General features: G+C 30.9%; 1 protein-coding gene across 4 annotated transcripts in view; it reads left to right on the top strand.

The window, feature by feature from the left end:
* Window positions 1–411: 411 nt before the first annotated feature.
* The window catches only part of LOC143252772 (bifunctional heparan sulfate N-deacetylase/N-sulfotransferase-like), an 83,700-nt gene continuing 70,117 nt past the window's right edge, over window positions 412–13,994 (top strand). For 2 of the 4 annotated variants that reach the window (XM_076505440.1, XM_076505441.1), the window contains exons 1-2: window positions 445–606; window positions 9,570–10,074. In XM_076505440.1, coding sequence (XP_076361555.1) covers window positions 9,917–10,074 — 158 coding nt within the window. In that variant the 5' untranslated portion in view covers window positions 445–606; window positions 9,570–9,916. Of the gene's footprint in view, window positions 607–9,569; window positions 10,075–13,994 lie in introns of all 4 variants that reach the window. The other 2 variants (XM_076505442.1, XR_013029136.1) reach the window with 2 other exon arrangements.

The following is a 13,994-nucleotide window of genomic DNA, read 5'->3' as shown; positions in this document are numbered from 1 at the left end:
TTTGAAGTTAAGCACAAGTTACACAATGGACTGTCTGTGCTGTGCCTATCATGGGTATTGAAACTCGGTTTTTTAGCGTTACAGGCCTTCAGACTTGCCACTTGGGGTGGGATTTGAAAAACCTGCTTTGTAAATAAAGATTGAGTAAACTTATATTTGTTTACTTTTAAAAGTCAAAATAAACGTCGTAAAACATTCAGATTTAATCATTAAAAATATAAAATAAAGTAAATATTCAATCATTGCACACATTACATTTAATATTTTCAATAAAAATTGCTTATAGCACGTATTAAAGTACTTAAGGATGAAATATTACAAAATATATAATACTTAACAGTTCATTGTAATATACATAGATGCAAGTCTGACTTCACCATTCAGGGTGTGTACTTTCTAATATATATTTTAAAAAATGTGTTCTGCAGAGACTTGCAGGTGGCCATGGCTTGAGTGTGTCAAACGTCGTTTTGAGTAACAGGACTTGTACTTTGTAATGTTGCAAGTTAGTAGGATCATCGTTTGACTGAAGTTTAACGTAAGTTACTTTCACATGCATTTAACTGAAACTGAAAGCTTTTGAAGACTTTTTTCGTTGACAGAATGGTTAGTAATATATTGCTGTTATTTGTGTCTTATGTATTAAAACTAAAAGTGTAAACAAAGTATTTTATTTTATCGTTCTGCTGTCAACAAGCTCAATCAGTTAAGCACTTAATCATGTTAATGGCATGATTGATTAGTAATACTGGTACTAAAAATTTGAATTGTAGCTTTAGTAAGCACGTTATACTGTTATATTGTTAATATTATGACCGTTTATATTATTGGTACAGTAGTACTATTAATGAGTATTGTGTATTAGGGATTTGATATGAGAAATTACTGATAATTTTATGTACACTTGTGGACGAAATTATAATAATTATTTATAAATTATATTAATTTTGAGTTTATACTTGCCTGTCTTAAAAACATACCACTCTATAAAACAAAAATAATGTTTTGTTTTTTTTGGTTTTTGAATTTTGCGCAAAGCTACTTGAGAGCTATCTGTGCTAACCATCTCTAATTTAGTAATGTAAGACCAGAGGGAAGGCAGCTAGTCATCATAACCCACTGCCAACTTTTGGGCTACTCTTTTACCAACAAATAGTGGGACTGACTATCACATTATAATGCTCCCATGGCTGAAAGGGCGAACATTTTTGATGTGACAGAGATTCAAATCTGTGACCCTCAGATTACAAGTCAAGCACTTTAACCCAACTGGTCATGTTGGGCCAAAAATAATGAGATGTAAACACTAGAACAGTGAATTGTTTAATCTTGTGACTAGCAAGTTTTATTAAAATTGGTAAACAGTTAAAAGTTGGAAATTAAAGTTAATGGTAGCAGAGCTGTCATATATGAACAATTTTTCTGAACAGTGAAAGTATTATTAGTGTTGTCTTTTCTTTTTTACATTATGCAAGTAGTTTGGATATCATTTAAACAATAAATTCTACATCAACTGTGTATAATAAAATGCCGTGAAGGGCTAATTTTGTTATGAATGCTTCTTTTAGAAAGGTAGTGCATTAACTAAGTTTTAATATTGAGAGTACAAGTTCATATATTTAAAGTACAAAAATGTAGAAAAGCCTCGTATGTGTGCTGTGTGAAACAGGAATATTAGTTTGATAGAAAAAAACAAGCCCCCGAAGATCTGGCTTGTAATGTTAAAATAAATTTAAGGATGTTAATGGTAAGTAAAATGTTAAAATGGAAGTTGAACACATAGAAAATGCTGATGGTAAGGTTTTTAACAAGAGGGGATATGAGGAATATTATTGAACCTCAGCATTAATTGGAAATATTAGGATTAACCTAAATCATACAGGTTATAGTATCTTGGTGGTAAGTAAAAATGACTGAGAGACAAGTTTTTCCCCATCATTTTAAAGCTGATCAAGGATTGGATGTGAAAGTCTTTCTCTTTGGTAGACAGTGCAATGATTAAAGAATTGATAAAATTAATCCTACTTTTAAATGGAAATTAAAGACAACTTAGTCATACTTCTGTAGAGGGAAAAGTTCTAGTCTAATACAAGCAGCATTACAAAATAATCTATGAAAATGCAATATTATTAAAGAAAATCACTTTCTATTCACTAAAGTGAATCTTCCTTTTTTGACCAGTTAAATGCCTTTAAGGATGTTACATGGTATCTGAATAATGGATAAAATCGGTCAATTAACTTGAATAATCAATTAACCTGAGCATTGATTATTGTCACAATTATTTATTAAATTACAATCAAATCTACCAACAACAGGAATATAATCAACTAATCGGAATTATTGTGTCTGTTTATTACTGTTTGAAATTATTCTAACTCTTCAAGTGAGCAAAATGTTTCCCTTATGATTTCTCATTATTAATTTAGAATAAATCAGGCTTGTTCATTTTAAAGTATTAGTGTTATGACCTATGAATATAACTGTAAAATTGGCATTTGGCCAAATCATATTAATAAAGGTTTGGCTTACTTTGCATGGGATATTTTTGTGTACAAAATAATGACTAATTTTATTCTTGTGATAATCTTTTTGTCCTCTACTTTTAACCAGTGAAGTGGCATGTGGTGTGAAGTTTATTCTTTTGCACAGTAAAAATGCACCAAAAATATCAACATACTCAACCACTGACATAGCTGTGTTACTATAAAATTAAACTTGATCCCCAGAACTATGTATAGTAACTTTTGATAATATTATTTTTAATAGTAATCTCACTAGTCACTGTTATGGTTACTTTTTCTCTTGCATATAATCAGTATCATGAAGCAATCTTGTTTTTCATCAAAACAAATTCAGTTGTTCTGGTATACTTATTCTGGAAAAATTTGTATGGAGATATCCACTGTATGGTATTAATCTTATTGTTCATTTGTTGTAAACTTTGTGTTGTAAAAATGATACATTTAAATGCAATCAGTTTATGATTTAAAAAAAAAAAAGTAGTTTAAAACCAAATAATTATGTATAAAAATGTCTCAAATAAACAAAGATTAGGTTGAAAAGACACTGAAAAACATGACTGAAAGTAGAACTATTACTTTCATCTGAGAATAGTCAATTAGTTAAATGTAAATGATCAATAAACCTGATGATGAATTAGTTATTGTATTCCAGCTCTAATGAAATAAATAGTCTGAACTTCATGTCTTCATTTTTTAAAAGCTTATGAAAAACTGCTACATGGAGCAAAGGTAAAACACTCTGGTATTGGTAAAAGACTAGTTATTTGGATTGTATGACAGTTGAGTGAGAAAATGTAAAAGCTTTTATTAATAATGCAAACAAACTGGAACCTTTTTGGTTGTGGAGTACTTTGGTTCTTAGTGCTTGGATCTTTATTTTTCCTGTTTACTGTAATGATGTTGATGGAAATAGAATAAGCAAATTGTCAGTTTCACAATGACAAACTTTTTTAAGTGCTAATAACTTTATTAAGAATGTTGAGATACTGTAGAATGGCATGTATTTGGGTTACCATAATTTGAATAATATTTTTATGTGGATGGAAACTTGTACTCTGGGAAAATTGGTTTCAAATGTTTTATATAACTGGAAGTGTTACCCAAAATAATTTTGCATAGCAGTTGAAACAGCTGCTTTATTTTTGAGAAAAATGTTCAAACTATTTTCTGTAAAATAATGTACTTGTACTATGAACAATATTTCTCTGAATTCTAAATCTTGAAAATACTGCTTTAAATTCTCTCTCCTTACAAGGTCTACTGAGAGGCTATTTTTCTATCCAAGATGTATTTATCTTGCAAAATTGAAACAGACCTTGTTTTTTTAATTTGAAAAAAAGAAACAATTTAAACCTCAATCCTTAAAAACATTTTTATTCAGCATTATTAACAGCAAAATGAACTGCAACCATACATTACTATTCATGTATTCATCTAATCTTTTCTTGAACTCAGTTTAATTTTCTGCCCCATTCTAAAAGCCAATCACCCTGTTTGAAAAGTAATACTGTCTAAACTACTCCTATGCTGCCAAAATTTGAATTTGTAACCACTAAACATAAAAGTGTGATAGATCTATATTATCAATACACCTCAATCAAATCCCCCCCTATCCTTCTTCTTTCTAGAGAAAACAAGTTTAGAAAATTCTTTGATAGATTGTTTAGGCAGAGTATTCATGATGAAACTTTGTAGAATAAACAGCAACTGCCTGTTGTGGAGACACAAGTGTAGAGGACAATGTTTGAGAATTCTTCCACCTTTTGAAGACTTTCAAAACATCATCCTCTACACTTGTTGTCATCCATTATACAAAGTTTCATTAAGTTTAGAGAAATTTAATCTCTCCTCATAGGACAATCTCACTGCCCTAGGTGTCATCTTTGTGGCTCTTATCTGAAACATCTCCAACAATTCAGTGACTTTCTTGAGGAATGGAGCCCAAAAGAATACCCAGGACTCTAAATGAGGCCTTATAAGTGATCTGTACAGTGAAACAATAATATCATTTGTCTTTTATTTATTGTTTCTATAGATGCTACCCAAAATCCTGTTAGTCCTATTGGTTGCTACAATACACTGTTTAGGTGACTTAAGTGATTTTTTTATACCAATATCAAGATTTTTTTCTTCAACTACAATGTTTAATGTATTCCTATTTAAATTCTAACAATAATTTGAATTATGAAAACCTACATGCATCACCTTATATTTTGGAGTTAAACATAATGTGCCACATATTTGCCCAATGCATTAAATAATCTAAATCACCCTGTAAATCTTCAGCATCTTTGATACAGTTAGTCACCACAAAATCTTAATGTCATCTCCAAACTGCAGAATCTTGTTATTAATTCCAGAGTCAATCTCAATATAAATTAAACAGCAGAGGACCCATCACAGCTCTGAGGCACATCACTTGTAACTGTGATCCAGTCACATCTAACTTTAATAAATATGACTCTTCTTCTCTCTAGCCAATTATCTATCCATTTTAATAATGTTTTTCCAACACCTAAAGATTTAATTTGTGTAATATCATTTTTGTGAAACACCTTTCCAAAAGCTTTCTGAAAATTAAGGTAAACCTTTTTCTTCATCAACTTTTGCAGTAACATTATCAAAGAATGCCAGAAGATTTGTTTAACAAGATTTTCTCTTGGTGAAACCATGCTGGCTCTTTGACACTATATCAAACTGCTTTAAGTGACTCTGCAATGCATCTTTAATTATAATTTCTAAAACATTTCCAATTCCTGATGTAAGACTAACTGGCCTATAAATTCCTGGACAAGGTTTAACACCTCCTAAAAAATATTGGACAAGTATTAGGCAACTTCCAATCTTCTAATAATCTTTCACTACTCAATATCCCATAAAAAGTATTAGCTAAAGGTTCATAAAATAAAATCTTTAAGACTCTAGGAAAAAAGTTTTCTGAACTAGAGGATTTATCAATTTTTAGGTTTCCCAACTTTTTTTTAACAATTTCAGAGCTTAAAATGATATTTTTTACATCAGTATTTTCCCCCATACATTAAGTGCCCTGGTTGAAACATAATACTTGTATATTCATTCATAAATACTTAGAGAACATATAATTTAATAAGATTACCATCTCATAATCTCCCGAGATCAGTTTCCCACAACCCACATCCTAATATTTTGCTCATGCATCACATACCTCAAGAATTCATCATTGTTTGATTGAACTTATTCACATACAGTTGTTGTCCTTTTAACTTTCATTTTAACTAGCTTTCTTGATTTCTTATAGTTTTTCAAGTCATTATTATTTCCAGTAAGTTTAAATTTTTTGAATTTGTTATGCTTATCCTTAATATGACTTCTTAAACACTTACTAAACCATACTGGTTTATTCCACTCTGTTGCCATTTTTTTTTTCTATAGTGAATATGTATGTTTTGTATGTATGTTATATTTCCTTGAATGTTTCCCACATCTGTTCAAGATTTCCTCCAGGCTCTTTAGTCCAGTCTACAGAAGCTAGATCACACTTCATTCCATCAAAATTGATTAACTTGAAATCTGAAATCAGAACATTTATTTTTCTTTTATTCTTCATGTAGTAAAATCTCAACTCTAATAGAACAATAGTCACTTGTACTTAAATGCTTACCAAGCACAACTCTATCATATTCACATCAGATGCTAATATTAAATCTATTATGGCTTCCTGTCTTGTAGGTTCTATCACCAGTTGGTGTACAAAAGTATCCTGAACAATTTTCAAAGTTTATCTCCCTCATTGTCTGACTTGTAATATTCCCAGTCAGTACCTTTGAAATTAAAATTTTTATATCTTTTTCAACTACCATTCTGACCTGGTAGTTTATAACAAACCCCAATTACAAGACTTTTTCTTTATATCCATTAACACCAACCCAGATTGACTCAACCTCAGTCCTGTTTTCTTTAATATGCTCTAATTCACCTGGCATGGTCAGGTGGGTTAAGGCGTTCGACTTGTAATCTGAGGGTCGTGGGTTTGAATCCTCATCGCACCAAACATGCTCGCCTTCTCAGCCATAGGGGCATTATAATGTGACGGTCAATCCCACTATTCGTTGGTAAGAGTAGCCCAAAAGTTGGCAGTGGGTGGTGATGACTAGCTGCCTTTCCTCTTGTCTTATACTGCTGAATTAGATACTGCTAGTGCAGATAGCCCTTGTGTAGCTTTGTGCAAAATTGAAAAACAAAGAAGCAAACAATGCTCTAATTCAACAGAATTTAATTTACTCATCACATATAAAGCTATTTCTCCTCCTTTATTCAATACTCTTTCTAGCAGATAATCTGTGGGCTGGTACTTCAAACATTTCATTAAAATTGTTTTAATTCAACTACATCTTGGTAATACCCATAATTTTATAATTGTCATTTTCCACAACTGATTTGAACTCATCAGTTTTATTTCTAATACTTTTAGCATTACAATAGTAACAATTAATCATATATTTTAAAATGTATTAATATTTGTGCATGTTGTACATTTTTCCTGTCAGTTATATTTCCCATTTTATTAATATCATAGCTCTCATCTCTTTCTAGCCCTTTATTAAATCAACCACTACAGCTGAGTTAATAGCCAAATCTAACATGCTAGCCTCTGCCTTGTTTAAGTATAAGCGATGCATTAAAAAAAATGCTGAAATGATTTTTTTTATAGTATCAGAGAGGCTACAATCATGGTTAGCCCTAATGAATAGGATAAAAAACATAAAAAATAATGTTTTAACACACACTATTTATTATATACATCACAATATATATATATAATAATTGATTTTCATAAATATCTCTCTGTAGTCATAAAGACAGCACTCATAAACAAATTTAATACATAATGTTAATATATTTTAGTCATAAAAAAAACAGCAGTGTAAATAAAAGGTATAATAGCAATATTGAAGTTAATTTAAATGAGTTCACTTTATTCAAGAACTTTCACCTTGTAATATGCAAGTGGGGGTAGTGAATTCTGATCTTCATATGAGTTGGTGATGTGGCAGCACATGCATGAATCAAAATAGTCAGTACAATCCATAGAAATGAGATGATAGGTATGCATAGAATCCCAAAGTGCATGATATTATTATATCAGATATTATATTACAGGTTTAGTAATATCATAACAATAGACACTTAAGATCACCTTGAAAAAGTTAGTGGTCCTGTTGTCTGTATGTTCTGTTAAAGATAGTCTCTTACCACTTTCATGGTACAAACATTTACTTATAGATGTCCAAAATGCTTTTTTGCTATCATACATAAAAGTCCATCATCTCACCTCTATTCTTAAACTTGTCTCATTAGTTTACTAACTGATTAAACCATGACATTTCAAAAAATTATTTTATTAAGTTGAAAGTTGTTTATGGTAATGAAGTACTGTATTTATGTTTTTGGTGTTTATTTTTATTTATGAATGACTTCAATGAGTCTTTTAACTGTTAATTGTAAATATCAAAATCATTTTTTGGCACAGTCAAAGGTAAACTCTTCAGTAGAAATTTCAAATGACAAGTTTCAACAACAGAGCCAATTACTAAAATGTTTGGTTTTTGTCTTTTACACTGAATGTATTAGCACAATGTGTTTAAAAAGGAATTATGAACTCAATGACATTTAGATGCCTATTTTTTATGTTCTTGCATACCTGTATTGTAAAGTATAAGGTAGCTTAGTATTACTATTACTTCCTTCATGTTTTGTCAAAGTATGTATTAAATATATACATTTCATAAGTGATATCTAATGGTTTTTACCAAATGTTTGACAGAAAGTATCAGTATTGGCTCATTATTCTATATTTAAAAAACAAAAATGATTTTTTTTTAAAAACTCTATATGCCTTTAAAATTCCTTGTTCAAAACCTAACATTGATCTACCAAGAGTGGCTGTGTTGAAATTAGTATAACCAAATGCATTTCCACTCTGTTATATTATTTTACAAGAAACAAAACTGTAGGTGTTTATAAATAAGAAGTTATGTCAGTCAGAAATAACTATAATGATCTTCCCTATAGATTTAGGTTACATTAAAACTGGAAATATTTCCATAGTTTCATTTTCTATTAAACGAAAAGAAAAATGATGGTCTTTTGTGAAATCTGGGACAGAATTAAAATTATAATAATATACTAAAGTTCTCTAGTTTCCTAAATGTTAAACAATTACCTATATGATTTTTTACATATTGTGTAAATAATTATTGTTATTGGAAGTGCAGATAATTGTCATCGTCATAGGAAGATGACAAATTTACCAGTCAGTTTACTTTAAAGTAGTTTCCCATAGTGATAATTTTGCTTTTACATGTACATGCAGCCAAACTAATCTGCTTGGAGGTACTCTTATCATTGTTAATAACTTGATTAATGGCATGTATGAAATGTAAGTTTTTGTGACATACTCCTTGACCTGAAAATCTGAATATTAGAGTAATCTTTGGTGTGATACAGGTTAAAACTTTTCCATTGGTAAAAATATTTTTTGTTATTTTTTTAGCTTCAATGAATTTTGTATATGTTAAGATATTCCATTGTTTGAACATGTAAAACATATCCATAGACAAGAAAGGATATTTTCATTGTTGAACACGGATAATAAATTATTTTGAATGCATGTTTGTAAGTTTTAACATTTCGTAAATGAAAATATTATAAACAAAACATTTTCTAGAACTGCAAAATTCATAAAATCGTAGTGTTTGATTTACTCTTTTGAGATAACTTCAAATTTCTTATACATAAAAATGTTTGTATAAATGTTTTAAAAACATTTCAAAATAAGAACCCACATATGAAATGTTTTTAAATAATGATATTCCTAAATATATTTTATGTATTTTACTTTACTGTTACAGTATTGTTTCTACGTTAGTGAAATATAAATTATAATTTGTAGTGACATACTCTGAATTATTCTATGGACCAGATATTTAACATTTTTGAATTACAGAGGCTGTATTTATTTCATTTTTGCAATTTTTAATAATTTTGTTTTCTGTGATCTTGTAGGTTTTTTTATTAACTGTCCAAGCCTGGTGAAAGATAAAGGAACTAATTTTCAAAGGGACTTGGTAATGGATACCAGTGAGATAAGCAACAAGTGTTCACTGAAGAAAGATATGCTCTTATCTATTGGTATAAACAGAACCTGATAATATGTAACAATTGCATTCAAGTATGTGTTCTTTTAGAGGGATTAGTCTGTTTTTCTGCGGCATGTAATGTTTGTGCTGCAGGTAACAAATGATATGGGCTAAAAAAGAAGGCAAAACTTGAGAGAACTAAAGGAAAGCAAGTATTAATTTTTTTTTACCATAAATGCACAGATTGTTTGCTAGAAGGCAGAAAATAAGAGTATGGTGGCAGAGTCAACAAGTACAAAAAAGGCTCTGTTGGGGGTCTGTTGTAGTGTAACCCAACCTGCAATTAGAAGATGTCTTATGGCAGCTGTTATGTTTTGTGTGATATCCCTTCTTGTTTTCTCCTATTACATTTCTAACAATGAATTACATAGGTAGGTGTTTTAGTATTATCACTATACGATTGATTTATATAGTCAGTAGATCTACTTAAATTTTTCTTTGTTGTAGTGTAAGAGTTGTGATTTGTATATGTTATATGTCAGTGAAAATTCTGTGAAATAATGTATCTTAAATTTTTTGCCATGGACAATATTAGATTGTGAAAGTGTAATGATTTCCTGTATTTATACTTATTGTTTGAAAATAAGTTACTGTTGTACAATCAGGGAAGTGAAACCTATCTATATTGCAGTAATACCCCTGTAGGAGTTGAACCATTAGAAGTCCATTTGAACCTACACATTTTTTTTAAATTTCAGAACTTTATACAGTAATTTGTATTTAAACCTCTGGTGCTGAAGATCTAACAATGTTTCTAATTCCTGTTTCACTTGAAAAAATTCATCAAGTGCAGAAGTATAGAAAATATGACAACAGATATAAACTGTATTTATAATTTATTATAGCTGTATTATATCACGTTGAATTTTATTTGAATATGTAGTTAGTTTTTGATTGATGTAAAACCCAGTTAACCAGTGTTAATTATTTTTCTTGTGGCTATGTACATTACATTACTTTAACAGCATTTTTCTCGATTAATTACTATTCTATTATTTTATTATAGTAAAATACAGTTATTGTAACATTTTTTTCTTGTGGCTTACTTCATGATTACAGTATTTCTTTTATGTGAAAAGAAGCAGATTACACCTATCCCAGATTTTCTTAAAATACATATTGCATTATATGTATATAATTTAAGGACAACATGACACCTACTGGCCCTTCTAAACTGTCCTATCTACTAATCTAAGCTTTTAAATGGAAATAAAACACTGTAAACCAATCTTCAACATTCATATATTGTTCAAGTCTTCTCTTAAAAACCCTTAAAGTAACTGCATCCACCATTCTAATTCTATTAAAAGGAAAATAAGTTCAGAAATTTTAACCTGTCCTTGAATGACAATCTTTTTATCACAGTTATCATTCTAATAACCCTCTTCTCATCTCTTTCAGACAATTTAATGTCCTTCCTAAGATAAGGAGCCCAAGACTGAATACAATGCTTCAAATGTGCCTTAACTAATGGCCTATACAATGAAATTATAACTCCTTGGACTTGTATTCAGTATTTCTGTAGATACAAACTAAAATCCTCTTTGCTTTACCAAATTCTTTTGTAAAGCAGCAACATCCTTCTCACAACCAGCAAACACACTACTTTGTAATATTGCAGCAGAGGTAAATAAGACGCATCTCAGGGTCTCACCAGCGTAAATACTATATCCTTCCACTATCTTCAAGTGAAACATGGGAAGCCCTTGCTACTTACCAGTTCTTAGCTACTGATGTGGTGCATCTTATATAATTCTTCACTGATTATGTGCAGCACAATATGGTGAAAAGTAGGTTGATGATGGCACTATTTATGTTTTAAGGTTCATGCTTCAAATAGCTAATGGGCACTTCTCCTGCAATAGGAGTTCTTCATCCCTGTCTCTGTCTATCCAGTTGAGTCGAGGTCAAACACATACTCTACACCCTGAAAGCACCCTAACTGCACTTTGTGGCTAGCTGTTTACTTGGACACAGATCCTCAGTTGGTCATGCTGAAATTCCACCTGTTGTCCCTTGGAACTCTCTTCCTTTCTCTAGCTTTCCTTTGGGGAAGATTAATACCCTGATAAAGATCAGATGCTGTCTCCTGTGTATATGACTCTAAGATTTAATGTTTGCACTGTCCCCCTCCACTATTTCACTGTAGGTTTCTAGCTATTGTGTGTGAAAAGGTGAGATATTGTCACAGAAGTTAAAACATTTCTTTCCAGGAAATATATATCCAGAAGATACCCAACTCTTTACACCTTCCAATCTATTTTTTCCACTTGTAATGCACTTTCTGTCTAGTATGAGAATGAAGTAAATTTGAGTGCAAGTACTAAGGAGACGTTTCTGCACAAGGAAGGTGTTGTCTTCCTGTTGGTGGAGAGCCATTGTTGCATGATAATGTCATACACCAGCACTGTTCATGTTAAGCCTTAAACAGCAGGAATGTTGTTGGTAGCAACATCAATTGATGACAGTCACCATTTAAGAGTTAATTGTACTTTTTATGTGAGAGTTAGCTCAAGACTAGTGGCATGCAAGTCTCTTAGGTAGATGTGTGAGGTATCAAACTAGCAGTTTGATGTAAGTATCTGTCAAAAAATACATTTTCAGGTAAGAAAAATGCTAATTTGCCATTTTATGTGCCTAACATTAATTCCCATATAATTATGCCCTCATTAACAACTGAATTTTTATTTCACTGTAGTTTCTCCTTAATTTCATCAGTTTCATTTTTTGATTTGTAACAAATTTCAGATAAAAGCCTTCACTTATAACGACTAGTAGAAGTCAGAATAGATTCAGCCTCATTACTATAAGCTTTAATATCCTTAACTTGAATAAAATGTAAGTTGCATTTTACATTTAACTTACTACTATACTTTGTTCCTATGCTATAGTTTTCTCTACATTTTATTTTTTATTCATTGTTGTTCTCACAACTGTCTGGTCCCAGTTTAAAGTTGCCCTTGCAAACAGACCAGCCCCCTCCTTATTTACATGTAAATAATCCATTCCAAAAAGCTCTTTCTTTTCCTGTTAAACTGATCTCTCAATTGCAACCTGTTCATCCCTACATATTAAACCAAAACCTCTCATTCAGTTTTAGTGGCTTACTTATAATTTTATCTGTATAATAAAATCTCAGCAGTATCAATTATAGAACTATGTTATTTGTTACATATAATTTATTTCAGATGATCCTCCAATATATTATGTTACTTTTCTTCAGTCTTTGGGAGTGCATTTATGAGTAGTGAGGAGATCTGTGGATCCTTTTCTTGCTTTTGGCAAACAGAACTTCACCAGGTGAAGTAGATCCCTCATGTCCATCATTGCCACCCATCAAAGACTTGTCAGTAGGATAGTCATTCTCAAGATCCATGTTGAAGCCACAAAATGTTTGTAACAAATATATAATGTCATCTTCTGAACACATGTCTATTATTTTCTTTTGGCTTATTTTTTTAGCTCAAGTTCAAATAACAGCACATGAGGGAAGCACTTATGGATTTTCCTCAACAACATTATCTTTAGGTGAAATGGTGATCAGCTAAATACCCATTTTGGGTTTCACAACTTTTCCCCCCAGTCAAATTGTTTCCTAATAATAATGATACACTCTAAATTGGCATAGTAGGTCTTACTCTAACCACAGTTTGTCCCAAAACTAGGTCTGATTTGAAACAAATGTTATGACGAGGAAAATTAACAGAGCCACCTTCAATACCCTGAGTTACAACAGACTCACTGGTGGCAGAACTCGATTCTAAAGGCAATACACCTTCTAATAACAATAGTCTAAATTTCTCCCTAAACACATTAGCCTTTTTTATCAGTGGTCAAATCAACAACATTGGGTGATATGGTGAAACTACATCCATATGCATACACAAACACACTGGATTTTACCTGCTTTTCATTTTTTTTCGTTTTCAAACTCCAACAATTAGGCATGACCAGATTTTTTACAAAACTAACACAGGCTTTGATGGTTTTGATAAAGTTTTATCCTGGTTGTTAAAAGATTTTGAACTAGTTGAGCTGGATGTTTTATAAGAATCCTCAGATTTAGTGGATTGTACAGGTATAGGTTTTTGCCGAGATGGCAAGAAGCTCTTTATAAGAAAAGTAGTTTTATGAGTTAGTGTGTAATCATCTGAAAGAGTAGCTGCTTCCTGAAGTATTTCAACTTTCTTTTCATACAAATATGTTTTGAGGTTGTCACTTGTACAGCATTTAAATTTCTCAATTATACATAATTGGCTTAATTTGTCAAAACTGTTGCTAATATGCATAG

This window comes from Tachypleus tridentatus, chromosome 6, assembly GCF_004210375.1.
Source record: "Tachypleus tridentatus isolate NWPU-2018 chromosome 6, ASM421037v1, whole genome shotgun sequence".
NCBI lineage: Eukaryota > Metazoa > Arthropoda > Merostomata > Xiphosura > Limulidae > Tachypleus > Tachypleus tridentatus.
The sequence above is the reverse complement of the archived record's forward strand: the minus strand, read 5'-3'. Positions and strand labels throughout refer to the sequence as shown.